At 42.4% G+C, this 24,175-nt stretch overlaps 2 protein-coding genes across 2 annotated transcripts in view; both read right to left on the bottom strand.

Moving 5' to 3' along the window:
- Positions 1-1,097: 1,097 nt before the first annotated feature.
- On the bottom strand, positions 1,098-20,514 carry KCNK16 (potassium two pore domain channel subfamily K member 16). Its single transcript, XM_081904384.1, has 6 exons — positions 20,461-20,514; positions 14,764-15,097; positions 10,443-10,557; positions 9,367-9,533; positions 5,034-5,199; positions 1,098-1,566 (listed from the first exon to the last, which is right to left on the bottom strand). The coding sequence occupies exons 2-6, from the start codon at positions 14,974-14,976 to the stop codon at positions 1,343-1,345; spliced, it is 885 nt and encodes a 294-aa protein (XP_081760510.1). The 5' UTR covers positions 14,977-15,097; positions 20,461-20,514; the 3' UTR covers positions 1,098-1,342.
- KIF6 (kinesin family member 6) overlaps positions 16,903-24,175 on the bottom strand; it is a 146,911-nt gene continuing 139,638 nt past the window's right edge. Inside the window, exon 22 of the mRNA XM_081903946.1 lies at positions 16,903-20,624. Within this exon, the coding sequence (XP_081760072.1) occupies positions 20,608-20,624 (17 nt within the window). The 3' untranslated portion in view covers positions 16,903-20,607. The remainder of the gene's footprint in view (positions 20,625-24,175) is intronic.

Raw genomic sequence — 24,175 nt, 5'->3', positions numbered from 1 at the left:
CCTCCCCCATAGACTGGTGTCCAAGCTAGAGGCGATTGGACTCTCCAACTCCACCTGTCTCTGGGTTTTGGATTTTTTGTCAGAACGTTCTCAGAGGGTTAGAGTAGGGTCACATATGTCCACAGCCCTTAGCCTTAACACCGGCTCACCACAGGGTTGTGTGTTGAGTCCCCTGCTCTATACTCTCTATACGTATGACTGTACAGCCATCTATTCCAGCAACAAAATCATCAAGTTTGCTGATGACACTACGGTGGTGGGGCTCATTTCAGGAGGGGATGAGTCCGCCTATCGGGACGAGGTGGAGCGGCTCTGTGTTTGGTGTGGAGAGAACAATCTGGCTCTTAATACGGCTAAGACCAAGGAATTGGTGGTGGATTACAGGAAAAAAAAGGCGGACATTCAGCCCTTGTATATCAACGGGGAACGGGTGGAGAGGGTGGCGGAATTCAGGTTTTTGGGAGTGACTATCGATCAGGGCATGACTTGGAGCGCAAATACCACTGCTCTGGTGAAGAAGGCCCAGCAGAGAATTTATTTCCTCAGACTTTTAAAGAAGAACAATCTGAGTGAGAGACTGCTGGTGTCCTTCTACCGAGGCTCCATAGAGAGCATTCTCACATACTGTATTTGTGCTTGGTTCTCCAGTTGTACAGCTAGGGAGAGGAAGGTGCTCCAGAAGGTCATAACCACAGCCCAAAGGATTATTGGTCATCCTCTCCCATCTTTGGAAGAACTGTACGGTTCCCGTTGTCTTAGGAAAGCAAACAACATCCTGCAGGATTCATCTCACCCGGGATACAGTCTGTTTGCACTACTGCCTTCTGGCAGGAGATATAGAAACATCAAGTCAAGGACAAATAGACTGAAAAATAGTTTCTATCCAAGAGCTGTGGCCTTTTTGAATGCTGTAACTCGATAGTGTGACCTGGGAGTTTGATGGGTGTGGGTGTGGGTGTGGCTGGAATGTGGTTTGTTTGGTTGTTGTTGTTGTTTTGCTTTTGTTGTTTTTAAGGGATGGCATCCAATTTCGTTGCACTTGTGCAATGTTGCACTTGTGTAATGACAATAAAGAATCTATCTATCTATCTATGTGTGGAAAACATGTGGCATTGACACTTTCAGTTCGTTTTCCTCCAAAGGCTTCATTTGGCTGTTTGTGGTACATATTGTCAAAGGGTGTCTTCTGTTTCAGAAAAATCTCCTTTCCCTTATGAAGTGACCCACTCATTATGTACAGTATTTGATGAAAGATGTCTTGCCCACAAACATCTCTTTGTAGGCATAAGGGAAAGGACAAGAGACTTGTTGGTTTTTTGTGTTGCTTATCCATTAGTCACTCTCAGCTAGGGATATGGACCCTGGGTTGATCAGGGTTATCCTCTAATTTGGTGACAGCTGTCTCTGCAGTGCCTGGGCCAGACTTCTGCCAATTAAGCTGTAGGAATTTCTCCATCAGGTCAGCTCCCAGATTAAAGATCAGAGCGAGCCAGACTAAGCCAAAAATAATCCAGATTGCTGCCAGGCTTCTGTACACTGATATATAATGCTTATTAGGATCTGTGCCTAGAAAGAAAGAAAAAACCAAGAAAACCCACAAGTAAGATTTGGTTTCTCTACGATTGGGAGGAATATATGCCAACACAATGAACACAATGCACACATAGACAACTCATATACACGTGTACAAAACCATGCAAGATTATTAACTGGCATTTCACCTGTGTGCATTTGCCCACAGATTAGAAGTGATGTGATATTTTCCTGGATACTCATTATGAGTTGCATGCCTAGGATTGGTTTGGTTTTTCTGCCTTTACAGTGTGGTCTGTCGGATTATGCCCATTCTTACTTTCCCTAGGTTTACAACTTTCCCAGGCTGTTACTCACCATCCCCAATGATGCCAACAGCTCTACTGTTAGCATGAACGAGATCTACATGAAACTATCCTTACCAGCCCTGTTTAGGGAAGCTTTTAATGTTTAATGTATCACAGTATTTTAATATTCTTTTGGAAGCCGCCCAGAGTGGCTGGGGCGGGGTATAAATAATATATTATTATTATTATTATTATTATTATTATTATTATTATTATTATTACTACTACTACTACTACTACTAGCATAGCCACCAGGTCATTGTCCCTGAACTTTGCTACTCTGATGACAGCAACATAGGAAAAATTTATAGCTAGCTAGCTATGTTAGTTGCTTGCAGCTAAAACAATTAGTCTTGCTGTGGCACTTTAAAGACTAACGCATTTAATAACGGCATAAGCTTTCATTGGCTCAAGCCCAGTTCATCAGCTGCATGAAAGTAAAATCATAGTTGGCAGCTATATAAAGGAGGACATTATACAATCGGAGTTCAGTGGCAATGGGATGCAAAAAGTTACAGCCAGAGATAAGTAGAGCTTGCCTGTAAATTAAGTAGGCAAACTTTTACCCTTAGTGATAAGTGCTGAAATCATTGCATTAACACCAATAGTGGTGCAAGTCAGAGAACATTCTGAACATTTCCAGAACACCCTGTAAATGACCTTAAGGTTGTCATTCTGGAACCAAGGAACTTCAACGGAAGAGTACAGCATGAAACAACCAAATTACAATTCATCAATAATTCCAGTGCTTTGTGGGTTAAAGTGTGATGAAGGATTTTTAAAGTCATGGTGCATATACTAATTAGTTTCTAATGTCAGAATGTCTGTGTTCATCTAGTCCATGGGTAGGCAAACTAAGGCCCGGGGGCTTGATCCGACCCAATCGCCTTCTAAATCCTGCCCACAAATGGTCTGGGAATCTGCGTGTTTTTACATGAGTAGAATGTGTCCTTTTAGTTAAAATGCATCTCTGGGTTATTTGTGGGGCATAGGAATTTAAAGACTATCTAAAGAAATATTCAAAAATTAGTGAATGTTAGATTGATGCTGGATGAGAAAATTAGGGGTTAAATAGCGATAATGGTTATGATAAAAGAAAATGAAGGTTAACAAAATTAAGTTGAAAGTAAGGGAAGGATTTGCTGATCAATTAATTAGACATGAGAATACAGAAAGGGGAGGCATGAGGAAGTCGGGAAAGTAAGTTATAAGAAATTAAGATTTGAAATTATACGTGTTGTATGTTTTATGTTTTATGTTTTGTTTGTTATGTTAAAAATTTGTGAAAACCTCAATAAAAATTTATTTTAAAAAAATTTGTGGGGCATAGGAATTCTTTCTCTTCCCCCTGCAAAAAAAATATATTCTGGCCCCCCCACAAGCTCTAAGGGACAGTGGACTGGCCCCCTGCTGAAAAAGTTTGCTGACCCCTGATCTAGTCCAACATTATCTGCTCCAATTGGCAATACAGTAGTTCTACAGAGTGTAAGGCAGAAAGGTGCTTTTCTTATCGTCTGCTACTTAATTCTTCTAACAGGAGTTTCTGGGATGGGGCATGGGGGAGGATTGAAACTGGGACCTTCTGCAAGCAAAGCCTATGTGCTACCACTGAGCTGTGTCCTCTCCCCTGACAGGCCAAGAGAAAACAATTTGGGATACACGTGACCTCAATGTAGTCCTGTAAGTTGATTTAGGAAAAGCACATGACTCTGCAAGAAAGTTTCACATGTTGCTGGCTCTGCATGAATGCAAACCAGCATGCAGGAAGTGGTACTTGGGGGGAAAAGAGGAACCAAAGAGTTAGGGTGAAATAAGCTTCCCTATGCATGGAGGGGGTTTTTTTGTGTGTGTCTATAAATAAAATAGAACACACTGCAGTTTCTTGCTGCACAAATCAATGACAATCTCAAGGAATCCTTTTCTTCCAAACCAAATACAATGAGGAACAAGGAACAAACATTTATGTCTGTTTCCAAAAAGAAGACCACGTAATGTTGTCAGCTCCTATAGCAGTCTATGAACACAGGTTTAAAAGTAAAACAAAACAAAACACCACCATAGGCATTTCCCATGTTATGAATAGTGTGTTAAGTCATCTTGACTGTGCCATTTTGCAGCACATGGTTTTTCGCAACATGTTTTTGTGTAGATTGGCACCAAACACACAATATTTTTCGGACCTGGAAGGAACAGCATTTCTTTTTTGGCATGATTTGTGAAGCCTGGCTGAGCACATTTCAGGCTCTATGTGTATATACAACCCCCCCAAAACCCCCCATCTATATATGCTTTGTGTAAATGTAGGGTTGTCACCATCGTGCTCAGCTTATAAGTTTCCCAGAAGTATCTGGCTGGTGAATGTTGAAGATGGAATGCTGGACCAGGTGGACCTGATTGGGCTGATCCAGCAAGACACTTCTAATTCCAGTTACTCCTTTCAGGATTGGAGGACATTAACATTGCATTGAGTGGGAGAAATAACAATAACAGAAGGGGAAAGAGAGCACTCTTCTGTCAGTCCTGTGCTGCTTAGTGTGGAACTGTTCCTATCACTATAAATGAGGAGACTCACTCATGGCCACAGTAAACAAGCAGGGCTGGCTCAAGACATTTTGCTGTCTGAGGCAAACAACAAGATAGGGCCCTTCCCCAGAGCACTTGTGTAGGGGATGCAGTCACATCCCTGGTCACTCCCCCTACCTCAGCATCTGCCACGTGAGGCAATTGCCTCACTCTGTCTCATTGTAGGGCCGGCCCTGATCACAAGCAAATGGCCATTGCTATTAGTTCACTTTGTCATTGGTGTGATGCTTACGTTGGTTGGACTGCATGTGATTTAAGCAAGAGCATGTTTTAAACAAATGTCTTTTCCTCCTTGAAAGTATAACTCCTTAGTTCTTAGTAGAGCTGGTTAAGCACTGTTTAGTGAATGAATGAATGAATGAATGAATGAATGAATGCATGAATGAATCAATTTTGGCACTTATTTGCAGCCTCAGCAAAGAAGTCATGAATAATCTAGATGTTACATGCACTGATTGCACTGTGATCACATTCCTGGATTTCATTAGAGTTCCTCCTAATCAAAGTTAATTGGGAGAGGAGGATGATCTCAGGGGCAGAATATGTCACCACCACCACCCTTTCTATTACCTACTACATAGTCTCCAAATCCAATGGTGCTGAGGGTGATGAAGGTGAAGTAGAAGCCTTCTCCATAACTCCAGCCTTCCACGTAACTGAAGATCATGGGTGGGAAAACCAGAAAAAGCAAAGTCCCAACCATCAGGAAGAATCCCATTGTCAGAGTCTGAACCACCTAAGAAACATGAGAAGGGAAATGACAGTTTAGAAGAACTATGCTTCTGCCTGGCATGACTTGGTCTGGTTGGTCTGAGTGCTTTCAGATAAGCTACCTAAAGGCTGTTTCATACAGTTTCATACCTGTTTCATACCGTTTTATAGCCCCCCAGTGGAGCTTCTAAAAACCTCTTCCATGGAGCAAAGATCCATGTAAATCAGAAGTGGGGAACCTTTTCTGGCTGGTAGGCCAGATCCTTATCCCATCTGTCAATCATCTGTTGTCACTATGATGTCAGGTGACCGTGTACAGTGGTACCTCGGGTTACAGACACTTCAGGTTACAGATGCTTCAGGTTACAGACTCCGCTAACCCAGAAATAATACCTCGGGTTAAGTACTTTGCTTCAGGATGAGAACAGAAATTGTGCTCCGGTGGTGTGGCAGCAGCAGGAGGCCCCATTAGCTAAAGTGGTACCTCAGGTTAAGAACAGTTTCAGGTTAAGAACGGACCTCCAGAACGAATTAAGTTCTTAACCCGAGGTACCACTGTACTTTGAAGCCTCTGTTTTCAGGACTTCAAAGTACAGTGCAGGTTGATTGAAAGGCCTTTTGCAAGCAGCCCCATACTGCTCTTTAAACTCCCTAAAACTGGAGGTTCAAATTGTAGCACAGGGCCACTTCCCAGTGGGCTTTCAAACAACCTAACACTGCTCTTTGAACCTCCATATTTCAGAAGTTCAAAGAGCAGTGTGAGGCTGTTTGAAAACCCTTTTGAGAGCAGCATAGGACTGTTTACAAAAGGGCTTTCAAACAGCCCCATACTGTTCACCGAGCCTCCATTTTTTTGGAAGTTCAAGGAACAACACTGAAGGGAAAGGTGGTTTTCAGTCAATTGAAGCCATTTTCCTCTCCTGGAATGCACTCCGTCTGGAGAACACCCTCCTCCAGCAGAGGAACAACTGGGAACTCACTTTAAGCTCCCAATTGTTCCTTTGAAACCCTGCCCTTACCTGCCCCACACCTGACATCATATATGTATGTCAGGTGCTGGGTGGGTGGTGTAGTTTGCCCAGAACCACTTCTCAGACCAAATGGGAAAACCTGGCAGGCCAAGTTTAGACCATGGGTCAGTGGCTCCCCTCCCCAGATGTAAATGATGGCGGTCCTTAGCCTCTTAACCACGTATTCCGGAGACTGACTTTTACACAGCAAAAAGACAAAAAGTAGGAAAAGACAGAAATTGTGTCCCTTTCCATGTCTAGACAGGAGTATCCCCCCTCCAAGCTCACAGGGGCTAGAAAAGTTTAATCAACTAGCATTAATTAATGCCTCATCCACAACTTACTCCTAGCATTCTATAAATCTTTATCAAACCATGACTTGGTCTGTTTTCTTCTTCCTGCTGTGCAGGCAGAAGTCCTTTAGCTAATGAGACGACTTTAATGGATGCAACCTATGATCAACCTTGTTCACATATTAAAACAACAGGGAATGGGCTTGTTAAAAAGAATAACAGATAGCAACTTGTTAAAAAAGAAAAAGAAGGCAAGGGGCTGGTAAGGTGAGGAGTGGGAGTCAAGAACAGATGAAGACAGATTCTTGGCAATAGACAATTGGTGGTGCAGAACAGGGATCTAAGACTGACCCCAGAAAACATTTTATGGAGTTAGGAAACAGTTAATTAGAAATGCAATGGACAGGACTGCTGATACAACTAGCCACAAGAACTTTCATATGCAATTTTTTTCTGCAAAAGAGGTAAAGTTTGTGGGCTAGGAGGCAACTAGAGCAGTTTAAAAATCTGCAGTTCCCCTGAATTATGTCAGGTAGGATTTTTGTTCCTTCTAAATAGGAAAGTAGTGGAAGAAAATCTGCTTTGAGAAAATGCCAAAAAATGTCCTTCCCTCTAAGATTGCATAGTCATATATAGAAAGCATACTAAACTGGGAAATAATATGAATAATCTGTCTGATATTTGTGTTTTGTGAAATTGCAGTCTTTCATCCTGCTTCCAGGATTTCAAAACTTGCTATGTCGTGAGAGATTAACAGTGTGATCCTATACATTTTTACTTGTGACTAAGTCCCTTTGAGTCCAGTGTGACAAACTGCCATGTAAGTGATTCTGGCCTAAGTACCAATGGCAGAGATTTGGGTTGGGTGTCTGCTATTTCTGGGAACAATGATTTATAAATGGCTTTTTTCCTGCATGTCTTTTTCCTTTGTCATGGAGTCATGGAACATGCTCATTTTTAAAACACATACCACATGAAATCTGTTTTTCTCAGGAGGGAAAAGGTTCCTTTGTGTGGTATGGGCCACACAGTTTAGAACGAGCACAAACAATTGTCTCCTGGAATATCCCTGTGAACAGTTGTAATTCAGAGGAGGCATCTACAAAGTTTGCCTGGCCCTAGAGGTTTAGCTGAATTTTCTGGTTGCTACAGCGCCTGATCCCAGTCTCTGACTCAAGGGTTGAGGTAAATTCTCATTTCTGGTTAGGTCCAAGGAACAAGCAAGAAGTCTTGTTTGCTTCTGGGTGTCTATGAAGTCCAGTGCAAGGTCAGGGACAACCCCTGCCCTTATTCCAGATCCAAGACTTGGGAGAAGAGAGGGTGAGCGTACACTGCACTGGAGATGATTTCTCCAAAGCCTAGAGTACGGTCATGAGGACCTGCCTGGTTCCCACTTTGTGTTGGATCAGACGTTCACTAGATCAGATATGGTTGCCCCTGCTGACAGCTACTCAAAATTTCCTCAGACCCTCTTAATTCACCCTGGAAATTGTTGTATAAGGAGAGAGGATATGTAGCAGTCAAATGAGTAGGTATGGATTGAGCAGAATGCGTCTGACAAACATTTCAGTGTCTTTCAGGTGCTGGACATGTATTCAGAGCAAGGTATTGTCCAGCATCCCAGAGCAAAAAAGATAATGGAAAGAGGATGGAGAAGGCCCCCTTGGTATGCACCCTGGAACCTTCTAGAACAAGGGTGGGGAATCTCAGGCCCCATAGGATGCTTTCCAGGCTATGCCACCTCCCCAGACCACACCCCTCACTGGCCCTGCCTCAGGTCCTCTTGAGTGCTTTTGCCTGGCTGTGATGTGTCCTTGAATTGTGACCATGCCTTTTGGTTGGTTGGTTGGATGGATGGAGGAACGTGTTGCTGTCTGCCTGGATAAATCTTGGGTTTCTGGTGCTTCCAGTGTGGCCTACTTTACCCAGGCAGGGGTCACCTTCATTTTTATGCAATTGATTTTTTTGGTTTGTTCCAAGAATTAACTGTGCAACTTAAGTTCTACTGACAGGAAACATTGATGGCTATCTCCATGGGGCAATATTGTCTTGAGGCACCAGTGTTCTCAGTAAAACAAAGGTTTCTCTTCAGCTTACCTTATACTTCCATAAGCAATTACACCTTCCTGCAATTTGTCTTCTCCACGAAAGACTGAGTGTCTCACTCAACTTGAACAGACCACTCATCCTGATGACCTTTCAATAGTTTACATTTACTGGGTGGTGAAGTTTGTTTGTTCCTTTTAAAATAAATTTCTACAAATTTTGAGGGGTAGGGTGGTTTCCACTTGTTAAAGATTTTTTTTTAATTAAAAAAATACTTTGTCATGTCTGTCATCTTCATTTGTCACTGTGTTCTGGCAAGCCTGTTTTTATACTACTTTCATTTTGCACATCACCACCATCCAACTCTGTTCCCATCTCCTTCCACGAAACCTTGCCTGCTTCCTCCAACATTTTCTCTTGGGGCCACAGACCATCTGGAATCATTTCTTATTATTCATATGAGGGATCCTTTACATTTATAGGACTGCCTGAACTGCATTTGCTGAAATGCCGTCTGACACATTCTTTCTATGGTGGTTTGCAGAAATGGGTTCTGGTAAATGAGAAAATGACACAGAACAGAGAACTGACTTGATAGCAGCCATGGGTGTTTGCAATCAAGCAAGTTGTATCTGTTCAATTTGAAGCTTTCTTCTTTTTTTGGAAATTCAAGTACATCCCTGTCCTGAAGTCCTGAGTCAGCCAATTACTGTCACAGAAGAGGAAGCAACATCTGTATGAGTTATAATGAGTCTAAGGCACCTCTGCCTGTCCTAAAATGATACATGAAAGTCACCTTTGAAAAGCAAGGAAAGGGTATCAATGTTGAACAAGCATCTGTACCTGAGCTCGGCCTGGCTTGTGGACCCATCTCTCCAAGTTGATCAGGTGAATGGTGAGCCCTTTCCCCAGCTGATTGAGAAATGCCAGATTAAGGGGCACTCCAAACAAGGCATAGAACACACAGAAGACCTGCCCTGGGACTGTGCTGGGGGCCAAATTCCCATAACCTGAAAGAAAAGCAAAAAGAATTGAAAATAGTCACACTCACTTAACAGGGCTCAACATTTGCTTTGACCACATCGGACGTGGAATAGTCATCTATATTGGGTGACTAATCCCAAGTTCCAGATGAAGTTACAGACTCCTTGGCCCCCATTTATTTGAAGCACATTTGTCACTATCTTGTTGGGAAAAAGTGGGCAGCCTATAGCTCAGAAGCACACTCTGTTGAATTCTATGGGACTTATTCCTTGGTGGGCAAGGGTAGAAATGCTACAGAGCATTGGCTGGTTCATGCTGTATATTTACAAAGCAGACACTTTCAGACTTCCATGAGTATGCAATAGTGGCAGCTAGTCCATTAGAGCCCCACCAATCTCACCCAAACCCCACCTGCCTGCCTTTTTACTGGGGATGATCCTTCTCACCAGTTCCTCTTCCTTAGTTTCAGTGTTGCCTTCAACAGGGAAGAGATTGGAGACAAAACTAGAATGAGTTGGCTATGTCTGTCATCTGTTTTGGCTCCACTTACTGTTGGGTCTCCATGGCTACTGCCCTACCAGTTCTGATTGGCACTAGTTACTACTGGAATGCATGTCATAGACTTCAACACATACAAAACTGACTACACACACACACACACACACACACACATACACACACACACACACACACACCATCCTACAGGACCAGAACATTAGTCATGGAAAACGTACGCATAAAAATAGGCGTTGGTTGAATATATGGCTTTTTAAATACATATTTCAATGTTCAAGACCCTTCTGACGCAGGTTTGCCAGGTTCGCTTTGTACCATCAGTCACAGATGATTCAGTACTTCACTGAAAATCTTGCAGAACTCCAACAAGGAAAGATTTATCATGGGGAACCTCCCGCAAAACACCCAGCTCACCTTACCTACGGTGGTGACCACCGTTCCAGCAAAGAAGAAGCTGTTGCTGAAGTCCCAGTTGCTGGGGTTGGTGGAGTTCCCTTCAGGGTTGACACCTTTCTCCCAGGCTTCCATAATGACCTGAAGTGGGATCATTTACAGGGGGAGGAATAGAAGAATGTTGTCACATCATGAACTGGGAGAGTCTCACCAGCCAGAGAGTAAAGCACATTTATGCGGCCACAGGTTCAGTCTGTCAACAGCTGCTTTTGTAGCAGGGCTGAAAAGGACAACGGTCAATGAGCCAAAGTAAGCAGCACTTCTTGATACACCAACATACTCACATAGCTTCATAAGATGGCTCTGTATATGCAAAAAAATCATAAAATGGTTTCCTGGCAAGGATTTCTTGGTTAACGCTGGAACTGTTTGGACTGTAGATATGCTTTTGCATTGCTCCTGCACTCTGTGATCAACACTGTGATCTGAGCGGGCTAATGGAAGGGGGATCTGCTCTGGGCCAAAGTGTATTAGGGAAAAGAAGGGGAGACACACCTGTTAAATACATAGTGCTAGCTGTGTTCTAACTACCTGGTTGCTGATGTCCCAGGCATTGTCCTTGACATGATTGCTCCCTGCTGTGCCTGTAGAGAGGAGCAACCTGTGACCTTCCAGCTGCTGCATTACAACTCCCATCCAACTTGAGCATTGGCCATGTTGGCTGAGGCTGGTGAGAGATAAAGTCTCATAGCAACTGGAGAACCACAGTTGGGGACAAGGAAATGCGTCAATTTTGGGTTCCCTCAATTTCTTACCCCACCCCAATTTAATCATGGCTGGGCTGTGGCCCTCCAGATGTTGTTGGACTCCCACCATCCCTCACCATGGGCCATGCTGGCAGAGGCTGATGGGAGTTGGAATCCAGCTACATCTGGAGGATCACAGGTTCCCTAGTCCTGTGTTGAAGGTCTTGCGCTACCATGGGCATAGCCAGGATTTATGTTGGTGGGGGCAGAAACACAAGTATTTTTTATTGAATTACTTGATTTGGGGGAAGCAGCTGCCCCCCTGCTCCCCTTTGGCTATGCCCATGTATGCTACTGTTTGTGATTAAACACTCCAATGCTGTGTCTGGGGTGAGCCAAATCTGCCATTGGCTGTGGCCCAAGAAAATGCCTAACCTTATGAAACCGCTTCATGTGCCACAGAAATCAGAAAAGAGTCAGCAGAGAAACCCAACAGATAGATACAGATGCTGAGAAGTTCATCCTTGTAGGCTCAAGGGTGCTGAGTGATGGTTTAGCATGAAGCCTCACATCAAAAGAGTGTGCTAAGATTACAATAGTATGAAGCCAAGGGTGGTGATAAGGATTCCTATTTACTGAATAAGGTCGTGGATGATTTATTTTGACGAGAGATACTGTATTTAAAAGCTGTTGTGTTGTAGCTGAAATGTTGGTGCCCTCTAGTGGTTTTGTTTGTATAGCAACCACTGCTGTAATCCTTGTGGCATACCTACATCAAAAAAGTTTCCTTTTAATGAAGGCACTTATGCACATGCCCTGGCTTTTCTGAACTTCTGCTTATATAACAGAGGAGAAAATGCTCAGCTCCTCGCTCCCCAAATGACCTGCATTGTTTGGCTTTGGACAGCAATGCGCAGGGGTCTTCTGTTTAAAACGTCATGCCAGAGAAAATGTTAAAATAAATAAGCAATTTGTGTATGTTATGAAGCACCCCTAAGCATATCCAGCTTTGCTGTGATAGCCTGCACCTCAGATGGAAGTGTTAATTATGGCATTACAGAAAGCCAGGCTCACATGTCCAAGCAGCTGAGTTGCAAAGAGCATCTGGTAAATATTTATTACTCCAAGGTTCCAGGGTGGGTGACAACATTAAATACATTTCATAGAATCATAGAACTGTCCAACCCCTTGCAATGCTGTAATAACAGCTAAAGAATCTCTGACAGATGACCAGCCAACCTCTGTTTAACAAAACCCAATCAATGGGAATCCATCACCCTCTGAAGTAGCCTAAGCTCTTGCTGTCAGAAATGTGTAAATTTAAAAGTAAAAGGACCTCAGACTCTTCCTGGAAGTACGGTTGATAACCAAGATAGTGTCCCCTACATGTCATTCCCTCTAGCCACCACCTGCTCTCCCACACAATTACTAATCAATAAGTTTTGATAGCCTGAGGATCTTGCCAGCAGAGCCCAGAACATATGTTACTCCTTTTCCTCATTTCATATAGACAGCAGAATAATATTTTTCCAGAAGGCTTTTTGCAATTCTTTAGACAAACTCTTCCCAGCTGGCACCATTCAAAAGCTTCTTAAACCTATTCACTGTCAGGAAGGCGGGATTTACAGTCTTTGTTTCTATGTTAATTTCTGGAGCCCAGCTGAAGCGAGGGAATGCTGTTCATAATAGTGGCTAGGAATCTCTGGCTGATCAAGAGGATTCGTTTGTGTACAAGAACATTTCTTGTGGACCCCTTCCCAACTCATTTTCTATCTTAGGCTTTCTTTCACTCCTGCACTGAAGAGACCTCCATCAACCCCTATGGACCCCCGACTCACAGAATAAGAATACGGCATTCAGCTCTCTCTTCTCAAGCCCATCAGCTGGCCAAAGCCCCCTCTCCTTCTACCTTCAGCTTTGAAGCCCCCTTTCTTGGGGAGAACTGCTCTCTTTTTTCTCCTTGCTGTGCTATTTCTTCCTTCTTAGTTATGTCACCCCAGAATCTCAGATTCCCCTATTTCCACTACTCTCAGCTATTGCCCCAAAGTCTCTCACTTTTCTTCTGGTTTTTTTTACCTAGAAATTTCCCCAAAGCCCCAATTCCCAGTCCTCCCTTATTATCCAGAAAACCTCCACTTCTCGTTGTACAATCAAGGAGCTCGGCTCAGCATCCTCTGGCATAACTTTCATCCCTTTAGCTCAGCCCCCCCTCCCCAATTTATCTAGTCCTACCAAACTCTGGAGTGCATCCAGGTTTCAGTGACACAAGAGCCCTAAAACTCAGTGTCAGGATTTCATGTGAGAATTGCAGGCATGCATGCAAACTGTTACTCTTCATAACCATTATTATGCCCAATGCAAAACCACTGGTTTCAAATGGGAGCACAGCTAAATGATAGAAAACTCATTTAAACATTTCAAGTAGTGAAATAAAAGCTTGTTTTCTCAGAAACAGGATCTCAAAATTCATGGCAGAATTGAGATTTTTAAATTAAACAAAGGATTAAATTTCCCATTATTCCTTAGCAACTGTATCTACATTTACTATTTCATACACAGCCCTTTAAATCTAGAGAACTATTCTGCCTGGTTTTGAGAACTCATTCAATATCTATCAGGAATGAACTGGAAAGCCGGGTGTCAGTGGATGTGCACTGCATGGTTTCCTCAACTCCATATATTTAACATCCTTAGTTTTATCTTAACAAAGGAAATGCATTTCTCATTAAATCTTCTTCCATGAACAGAAATGGGCAAATGATTTGGGGATATAGTTGCTCAAGTGTTTGTGGCAAAAAGCAACAATATAAGCAATAGTAATAGCAACAGCAACAAATAATTCAGATGATGAATGCAGAACCTATTTGGGTACACATTTATGTGCATTTGGGTCTGTTTACAAGTTCCATGTCCACAGAAAGTTTCAGAGGGAGGGACATCACACTTGTGGCCACACAGCCACACTCCACAGAGCAATCCACTCTGGGTGGGGCAGGGGGAGTGGGAAAGAGGAGAGAATAACATTTCCCTATTCAAAAAATACTGGAAAGTTAAGAAACAACTATATTCACCCACTGAAGGTGCAGCCTTGAAGGGAAGACATGCAGGAAACCAGAATGACATGTGCATTTAAAAACTCATTAAAACAGATTGTGGAAGGAAGCCTTTGGTCATATTAAAACACACATATACTCCACTGTAAAACCTTATTCATGGGATGAAAAGGGGAAACTGGAACAGTAGTATAATTTCAAACTCAATATTAGCTGCTTTGCTAAATTTTGAAAAGGGGTTAGGGATCAGAGAGAAAATTCAAGAAAATCAAAATGGCTGCTGCATACATGGGTGTTTCCACAGCACTGATTTCGCCTAGTCATATTATCTCTTCTGGGCATTCTCTGCTGGCTGTTGTTGCTCATTTTCAATTCCTACAGGCACAGATCCTCTTTGGAACCATAGTATCAGAAGTTGCGGAAGACCCAAATCCCAACCTCAAATCCTATGCCAGGATTTCCTGCACACCAGCCACCCACCCCGCCATTAAAGTTACATGATGCAAAGATGACCATAAAGTTGGGTTCTTTGGGATTGCTCTCCTTACCTGCACAAATTGCTCCAGGGCTTGTCGATCCAAGCAGGTGTAGTTCTGCAGGAACTTGAGTTTCTCCATTTGGAACTGGTCCCGAGTCTTGGCTTCTGCCTGCTTTTCCAGCAGCTGAAACACCAAGGCCCCCAGGAGGAGGTAGAAGAGGTACCCCAGCACCAGGGGCAGAGTCCAGCTGAGCTGCCGGTTGCACACTGTGAGGTAGGGCATGACTGTTGTTGGGAAGGCAGAGGCGACCTAGTTGAGTGGAGCACTCACTGGGTTAATGTTCCTGTTCCAAGAGGCACGGAAGAATCGCACGGCTGTATTCTCGGCTCACGCTGCTGAGATTCTGTTTAAACAGCTTTATGAGCATCAGGTCTGGATAACATGAGACTAATGCAAACAGATTTCACACACCCCTTTATCTTTCCTTCAGCTGGGAGCAGCACACTTACGGCTAAAGACCTACTGTAGCCATCTGTCCTATGAAGACGTTCACATAGTTTTAGGGAATAGTGAGTGTAAGTTGGCTCTGCTCTCGAAGTTGATATCTTAATTTCCTGGATGGGCCAATAGTGATAAAAAGTTAGTGATCAACTGTGGCTCATGTTGGTGGAACGGCCAGTGGGAAAGTGCAGGAGCTGTGATGCTCACAGCACTTTGCTGTAACCGCTAGACAACAGTACAAGGATATGTTACTTGAGGGAAAATGTCCTGAAGCAAAGGGAATACCTAACACCCCCAAAAGGCTGCTAACTGTGGCTTGTAATATAGGGAGAATGCCCAATTTGTCTGCCTTATTAATTGCAAACTAGACTCTCATCCTTGGCATAACAAGTTCGCCACCTAGCTTTTCAGCTGTATTCTGTGTTGCTGATGTTTGTACATGACTGAATCGCTCATCGTTGCTGCTTGCCATCTCTAGGTTGCCCTTTCAGTCTAAGGTGTGTGTGGGAAGCTGGCTAAAGGTTACTTTTTGTAGCTCAGATGGTCCCACAGATTTGCCTGGAAGGAAGCAATGGTTTTGTGAACAGAAAGCGGCAGAGAACCTCCAAGGTTAGTCAGAAATTGTCTTGGGTGCACATGGAAGATCCTCGACCAAAAAACCACTCCCTGGTTCCCTTTTTAATAAGCAATTCCCTATTTTGCTTTAAGGCGCATGGTTTTTGTTAACCAGAAGAGCACCACTTGCAAAGAAAGCATCACACTGATGATCTTGAGCTAGGGCTCCTATTTATTTGCTCACTTTGATATCTTGCTTTCCATTTGTCATTGAATCCAAGGTGATGCACATACAATCCCCAGGCGGTCACCCATCCAGCCATTGACAACATCCAGACTTCCTTGGCTTCAGATAAGTGGTGGGCTCACATGCCTTTGGACCACACTCTGCTGTGCTAGTGCACATCTTTTACATTCAGGTCTCATTCTCTCTGTTTTACCTCCAGCTGAAAGATCTCAGGTAGGTGAATGAAAAACCTCTACACTACCCAATGCCTGGGGAGAGGTAGTACGAAATTTAATAAATAAAAAAGTATTTTAGTTATTGATTTTACATTTTATTTAGTTTTAATTTGTCAATTGCCTAAAGGACATGGGTAACTGTGTGGTATATAATTGCCAAAAATAAATATGTAACCAAATGGAGGGTGGTGATTCAGAAGAATGGGTGGCAACAGCAATATCTTGTTTAGGAGAAAACCCGGTTTCTGGGATTTTGCTGGACTTTTGAAACAACTGGCTTTGGAAACTTCCCCTGAATTTAGCGCCGTGTTTGGATGCTGCAGTACTGGAGATTTTTATAGCTAAAACCAAAGACAGCTTGTTGATATGGAAACAAATCAATTTGTTAGGTGAAATGTAATGATTTCTAATGACTTTTGACATGATTATTGCCTCTAATGGCAGGAATCATGTTGAAAGCATGTTAAAATAGCAGGCACCACAGATCAATTAATGGAAAATAAAATGTACCGCACAGTGGTTGTTCTTTTAAACAAAGCTCCTGGATAAGATACATCCTGAGATGGGTTAATAATCAGGTTTCAGTAGAAAGAAGTATTTATTTTTGAAGAATCAATTGCCCATGCAAGACAGATGAGCATCCCAGCTGAATAGCCTGAAAGGAAAATGAAGTGGCTAACTCAAATTACATTTATTTAACAAAGACATTTTATTTTCTGAGATCTACAGATCAGTGACATTGACAGTGCATTCAAAAGCCTAATCTAATACAAGCCAGACACCATCATACCCTCCCAGAATGGAAAATGCTATAGGGCACAATCCTCCAGAATGTTTGCTTGTTTCTTTAAAAGACCAAACACTTTTATATTTATGTGTCCTTATTTACATAATTTAGGTCCCCCCCCCTCATGTGAACAAGAGTATGCAATGTGTTATATTTTCAGCCTTCACAGTAATGGTTAATTTTTAGTTTTGCTTTAGTCTGATAAACAACTGGGCTTCTTTGAAGGGAGTGTTATTTAAATGCTTGCTAAATATTGAGAATCATTCCTGGCTGCTGTGTGTATGCCCCCAGTGCCTAAATGAATCCTCAGTGATGTGCTCCTGGCTTCAATGGCATGCAAAACCTGGCCCTGGTGTGGTGGTGGATCCTTCTCAGTGACCAGAGGGACCTCAGGAGACCCATTCCTGGCCCTGCTGGCCAGATGCCAGTGGGTCATATTAAGCTTCATACACCATGAGAATCTGGGCTGCCTTCTCGGGAGTCCTGGCCACAGCCACCTCAGGGTGGTGGGGGTACCAGAAGAGAGTCACCAAATATCTCTAGCGCTTGTCTTCACTTGGCCAGTGGAAGAAAGCTCCGGAAGACTTGCCCACTGCATTGGCTTGAAACTTTATAACTTAATAAATCAGCTTCAGTGGTCTAGCAGTATGTAATTGTGCTCATTTACTACCCTTCTTTGGCTTCCCTTCGTGTGATAAAGAATCATAAGGCTGGAGGGGTGATTATTACTCCTGGTAATCTTTGCTCATCAGAGTCTTCTTCTCACCCAGGGATTCTCTGCAAACAAAGCAGGTGGAGTCAGAGTAATTTGCCCTGCCTGGAACCGATAAATAGTATTTACTATATTGGCAAGTTTACACAGCCATTGGTTTACTATCACCCTGGTTAGTATTCAGTGTGCATGAGATACTATTTACCAAAGAAAGCCTTTCCACTGGTGATTAAGTAGGCTGAAAGACAAATACAAACCTATATTCACAACTGTAGCTTCTGCTCTGCAAAGTCGTTTTCCCAAGGAGTGTGGAAATAATGTGTTTCTGTGTAGCACATTAGAACTACAATCCTATGCATATTTACCTGCAAGTAACCCTATTAAACACCTGCTGCACAACTGTGCTTACAATTCATGTTTATGGTCTCAGTCAGATTCCTTGTGCAAATTGGTCAGTGTTTATAACTCAGAACCACTTGTTCTTCAAGAGCTGGAAGGGAACGTAAACAACACCAGGGTGATGTGCTCCACAAACTGCACCCGTTTTGCATATTCCATTAAAACCCACCTAATTTAAGTTACCAAACTTGTGAGTGACAATCAAGAAGCTATAAGCAGGTTGCACTCCTGTCAAACTCTAGCTGACTTTTCTTCATTCCATGTCTGTGCCTATGTTTTTGGCCTGGAGATGAATTGCTGGTCTATTGCCTGCACATGACTGGCAGTGTAACTCATGTGCCTTCTGTGGGGATTGTAGCTGTGTGCTGTGGTCCCCAGACTTCACTTGAGGAGAGGCCCAAAGTGGTTTTCTGCTTTCCCCAAAAGCTATTCCTGGAGGCTGTGCTATGTATGGATTTTGGTTGCACTTAAGCAGGATTCTTGTTTTGAGGAGGAAAGGCGAAACCATTCAGCATCATGGAGATTTTGGTTATTTACTTCATTCTTATCAGAAGGGCACAGATCCTCATCCTAATTGCATTCTAAAGGTACCCAATCTGGCTGGACATGTCCGCAGTGCACTGCAGCTGCAAAAAAGGTGAATGTGATTTTAGGCTGCATTAAAATAACCATAGATACCAAGGATAATTTCTAGTTCTGAGCACCACAGACAAATGAGAGCAGGTTCAGAAGAGGGCAATGTGGATAGCTGCCAGTATGAAAGGCAGGTGCTATAAGGAAAAGTTCAAGGAACTAGATATATTTAGCCACTGAGGATGCTCTAGCTCTGGATTTCTTGCAATGAGAAGATGGGATGAAATGGCTCACATGGCTTCCTTTGACACAACCGTCATATGTTTGTTTCAAGGATTTCTCCTCTGGGAAACTGGTTCACTACACATTGTGTTATACTAGAGACAGGAAGGAAAGAAGGAAGGAAAGAAAGCAGCTTCATGAAGGAGAATTCAGAGCAGAGAAGCCATGATAAGAGAGGAACTGCTCAACCTTTTCGGTGCTCAAAGCATCTTCTCTTGATCCCACCATCTCAAGGGGCCAAGGAACTGGGAACTGGTAATTTGGAGTGGCAAAGATACAGACATGAAAAAGGTTAAATACCCCCCTTCCAGCACATACTGCTTCTGAGTGCCAATAGCCCATAGGTCATAAATGTTTTCTTAAAACATAAATAAATCTCAGGGCTCAGGGCCATTTGCAGAAAATGTGTAGTCAGCTTGAAAAATAAAGCATTCAATTGCATATGGCTGTTGTTCTCTCTCCCCATCTCTCTATTTCTCTGAGTGTGTCTTTATTTTGCTTTACTGAGCCCCCACAAATAAAATGCATGCAAATGTTAAATACATGCAAACACACTTCAAATGCCCACCATGACAAATTCTGTAAATCTCTGAGGTAAAGCTCCTTGTCTAGAAGTTTTAGAATGTGGATTTTACTGACATAAAGAGGGGAAATTCAGGATAAACACTACAATTTTCCTTTACACATTGATTAATTCTCAGCTTGTGTCAAGTGATTTTTTTTTGGTGGTCTTTCTGTATTTAGTAACATATTATTTTCTGATATATGGCAGTCATCGTTCAGCAAAGCCCTGAACAGAAACTGATTTTTGAGCACAAACGTTTCCAACAATAGTTGATGATAATACATTATCCAAAAATAGAGGGGAAGAGGGTCCACAAACATACAGTTTCTCAGCATCTCAAGGGCAATAATGGAAATCCGATATGCAAAAAATCAACAACAGATTTGGAAAAATAACCCAGCAGTTTAAAAACACAGAGCTCTCAACTTGACATACTAGGACTCCATGGACTACAGTTTAACTAACAACCTCATTCTTTTGCAAATACAGCTATGAAAATTTCCTTTTATAATAAAGATCGGATTTAGCAATCTAATTCATAATATCCAAATATATGAAAGTTGGCTTTTCACAACTTTTTAAAAAAAGTTTGTTGACATTAAATTAACAACTCTAAATGAAATTATAAGGGATAAAAATAATTGCTGTGTTTTGCACACTGCTACTGAGCCAAAGCAAACCAAATCCAAGAAAAACACCCAAACCCTAACATGATGTGTAAATCCAACCTGCGGAGAACTGGGCAACTCTTTCATAAGATTCCCAGGGATAATAAATAAATAAATATCCCAGGCAAAGAGTTCTTCTGCTTGTGCTAGGCATGGGAAAGTGTTCTTAGAATTTCTAAATAATCGAAACATTTACAAGCTACATAAAATGGCCATCCGATTCCTCATAGCATAAGCTAGGATATCCTCTCCGGTTGCTTACGTTTTGTCATGTTATTCCTTGGACAAAACCAATGTTTTTTGCCTCCTGTAAATTCAGCTGCAGCTCAAAGGTCCATTCATTTGGTGCTGCAGTAGCTCTGCACTGCTAGTTTTTATTTTGAAATGGCAGCTTGTTGTATGACAAAATTCATTTGTTTCCCAATCCTGAAAGGGAAAAGATAAAGGTGCCAGGCACAAATCATTAGGTTTAAACTTGTAATTATTAATCTAGGAATGTTAGGAAAAGCAAAGACCGGCCTTCTTCTTTACAGTTCTCAACCTCAAGAAATGTGATACCATGAATTGTTTCTGGGCTTTTTCAATGTATCAGCACAAGATCCATCTCCTGGGGCATGACCACCCTAGTGACCTCCAGCTGAAGGTGGGGAAACAGCACCAAAGGTCCTACAGCTCCAAATCAACTAAAACTGATCCCAAGGAGTTACATTGGAAGTTGTAGCTGACACCTCACAGGTGACTACAGTGAATGTGGCTGTGGCATCAAGACTGCTACAGAGGTGAGCAACTTTATCCTTGAAATACCTTTTAAACAATTCAGAATGGGCTTCCAAATGATCTAAAATGCCATTCCCTGGAGTAGATCTCAACAGACTTCAGACTGTTGAAAAAGGACAACTGTTTGAGGGTGTGATAGAGGCAGAGAAGTGGGCCCTCTTCACCACCCTCACCACCACACTGAAGCAAGCTTATGTTGTTTTACTCATGCTCAGTCAGCTTCACAGCACATTTTTCACTCTAGGCACCATATGGCCTTTCTCATCGCCCTAAGTTCACTGATTTACCAAAGTCTAGTACAGGCTCCACAATGCCAGAGAGGGCATTGGGCAACTAGCTTCCTAGAGCAGGAAGAAAAGAACCACCATTGCTCTGGTTTTCATTCAGTGTAAAGACAGCCATTGACTGAGAAAGATAGTCACTAGGAAAAGGAGCTGTAAATATGGGTGCTCAGATAGCATTCCCCCTAAACCACTATTGATTCAAAAATAAAATTCCAAAATCTTTCTAAAATGGTTGGTTATTTTCAGTACTTTCATAAACACCTGCTGTGATCCTGATCCTGAATTGCAGCCAGAAAAAATTGCTGCATAAAAAGGAGTATATATTATATATATTATATATTATTGGAAGCTGTGGCTTTGACTCTATCCCAGCAGATATGGGAGTACTGTACACCAGAAACTCTTTGAAAGGTACATTAACTGCAGTTGAAAGTTTCCTGACTGTAAAATATGGACCAGAGGGTTCCTGCATTCATGATGGGACCTGGAAATCAGTTATACATGGCTTTGCAGATCAATACAATCTGAAAAAAGTTCGAAGGTGAATAGGAGGTTCTAGCTAGATTGCAAGAGATCAGTGGTACAACCTTAGAAATGCTGGCCCCAACACTCAGCCTAAGCTAGAGTCTATCAGCCACAAGTCCTTTTAGCTAGAGCTGCTTCAAACTGGAACCCCCAGAGAGATAGCACCTCAAGCCAGATTGCAGGGAAAGGGAGGCCTTACCTGCCCCTCTGCTTGCAGTGAAAGCAGCACATAAGGCATGAGTGTGAGGCTCCAGACCTGAGGGTTACCCCTTTAAGGCACCGCACTCTTTAGCAAAGGGTGGAGCCTGAGAGAGATAGTCCAGTCCAAAAGGCATAAAGGGCCTCTATCTTCCTTGGAGCTAATAGCCTGCTTGAGCTATCCAAGGTCCTGAACTCCAGCCTAACAAAGAATCCATAGTTTCTGGTCTCTGATAACAAGACAGAACAGCACCCAGACACCACCCAGAATTTTCCTGTTGTAATATTAGTTAATCCCAAAATTCGTTAATTTAAGGAAGTTCACAGAAGGGAAGTTTCATGTGCCCACAGTCCACCTTTTCCCCATGAATAGATCTCCTGAACAATGTAGGATTTTATCCTGATTTTAACCTGATTCTAATTTTTAAGCTGTATTTTAATCAATTGTTTGATTGTGTTGATTGTGTTTTAATGTATTTGATATTTGATGCTAGCCACCCTGAGCCCAGTCTTGGCTGGGGAGGGCAGGGTATTAATAAAAAATTGCTTACTTACTTACTTACTTACTTATTAGGATGGGTAATAGATCCCACCATAACTTATTCAGATAACTCATCCTACATAATTACTAAAACTGATTTAGATATAGCCCCACTAGGTTTTTGTAAGGGCATGAGTACCCTTTGTTGTCTTATCTGCACTTTTTCTAGTTAGTTGGCCATGCTTTCTTGGTGTACTGAAATTGGGTGACAAACTCACCAGCTTTATTTCATCATGGTTTGTTGGGGAATACCTTACAATTCAGCATCATGATATATTTAGAAAGAGCCTGACAACAAGTTGAGACACATGACATCTCAAAGCCTAAGTGTCTAAATGTTTGCTCTGGATGGAAGGTGTTTACACCCAACAATTATTGCTGATAACCACAGAGATAGACTAAAGCTCTGTTATGGGATAATGCTAACACCATCTGGCAGGTGCTGATAGCTTGCTGAATAATGCTGTCGTCAGCAATTGCATGGTGATGGAAAGCTATTGCTTCACTAATCACAGCTGCTTTCATGTGTTCTGTATAATTTGCTCCCATCTCTACAGAACCGCTGCTACAAAGAATCTATCTCTTTTCTTTATAACGATTAATAGCTTCCTTGTTACCTTTGGGTGCCACTGTTGTCTATTTAATACTGAATGTCTTCTACCACTTGCCATTTTTAATTACCTTCCTAAGCAAGTGAAATGTAATACATTCATCATCTAAGGGCTGGTTTGCACACAGCCTGGGTATGTAGTGCATGTAAATGGAAAAGTTTGTGGATTGAGCCCAGGTTCAGATGTCCATCCTATTCTGCACAAAGAACCTTTAAAATGAAGAAGAGCAGGTAAGGCTCATTTACAAGATAAAAAGGACTACTTGTGTAGGCATTTACATTAGCAAAGCGAGGGATGATTGGCTTTTACCTTGTATGCTACCTAAAATTAATTTCCAGTTTTGCCAGTATATAAAAACCACAGTGTGTTCCTTTACTTCTGTTCTGTGGTTAACAAGAAGACTGGAAACACTTAAGGCTGGAAATAGATCCAAGTAACTGTTTGATTTTATATTCTCAAAAACAGGATATCAGTCATTGTGCATATTCCTTTGTGCCTGCGTAGCTCCTAGGAGAAGCTAATCCACCTACCTCTGCCATCTCTACACTCCATGCAAAGACTATGACTAAATAGCAGACCTGATTGCTTTATCAGCAAGCCAGATTACCCCTCACACCCTCTGCTTAACATCCAGCCTGACAAAGAGTTCTGAAGAACTCTAAAGCTTGCTCACTGTTTTGTGACATTTTGGTTGGTCTTAATAAAGATATTTTTCTTATTGGCCAACATGACTGCCTTTACCGTTTGTGTGCCTGCCATCCAGCCTCAAGCTCAGTGGCGTCCTGATCACTAGTATTAAGATGAGAACCAGGAATTTGAAACCAGCTCTCTGCTACTGGCCACGTACAATCTGTTTCAGTGTCCTAGCAATTGCTGGACTCCAGGGGTAATGACAATATACTTTTGATTACCAGTTACTAGAGAACAGCAGAAGGGGCAATCATTTTCAAGTCCCACTTGTGGGGTTCCCAAAGGAAACTGATTGGTTACTATAGAGAAAGGACACTGGCTTGGCCTGGCCATTGCTCTGGTTTAGGTTCT

Source organism: Podarcis melisellensis, assembly GCF_964234715.1.
Source record: "Podarcis melisellensis genome assembly, chromosome: 3".
In the NCBI taxonomy this organism is placed as follows: Eukaryota; Metazoa; Chordata; class Lepidosauria; order Squamata; family Lacertidae; genus Podarcis; species Podarcis melisellensis.
Note: the sequence above shows the minus strand (reverse complement) of the source record. Positions and strands in the feature narration are given on the sequence as shown.

Excerpts from the sequence above, each read along its gene's own strand:
- KCNK16 (XM_081904384.1), bottom strand. The coding sequence starts at position 14,976 with ATGCCCTACCTCACAGTGTGCAACCGGCAGCTCAGCTGGACTCTGCCC. Across the intron at positions 9,534-10,442 it reads AACGGTGGTCACCACCGTAG|GTTATGGGAATTTGGCCCCC; the intron begins GTAAGGTGAGCT and ends CTTTTCTTTCAG. Across the intron at positions 1,567-5,033 it reads ATTTGGAGACTATGTAGTAG|GCACAGATCCTAATAAGCAT; the intron begins GTAATAGAAAGG and ends CTTTCTTTCTAG.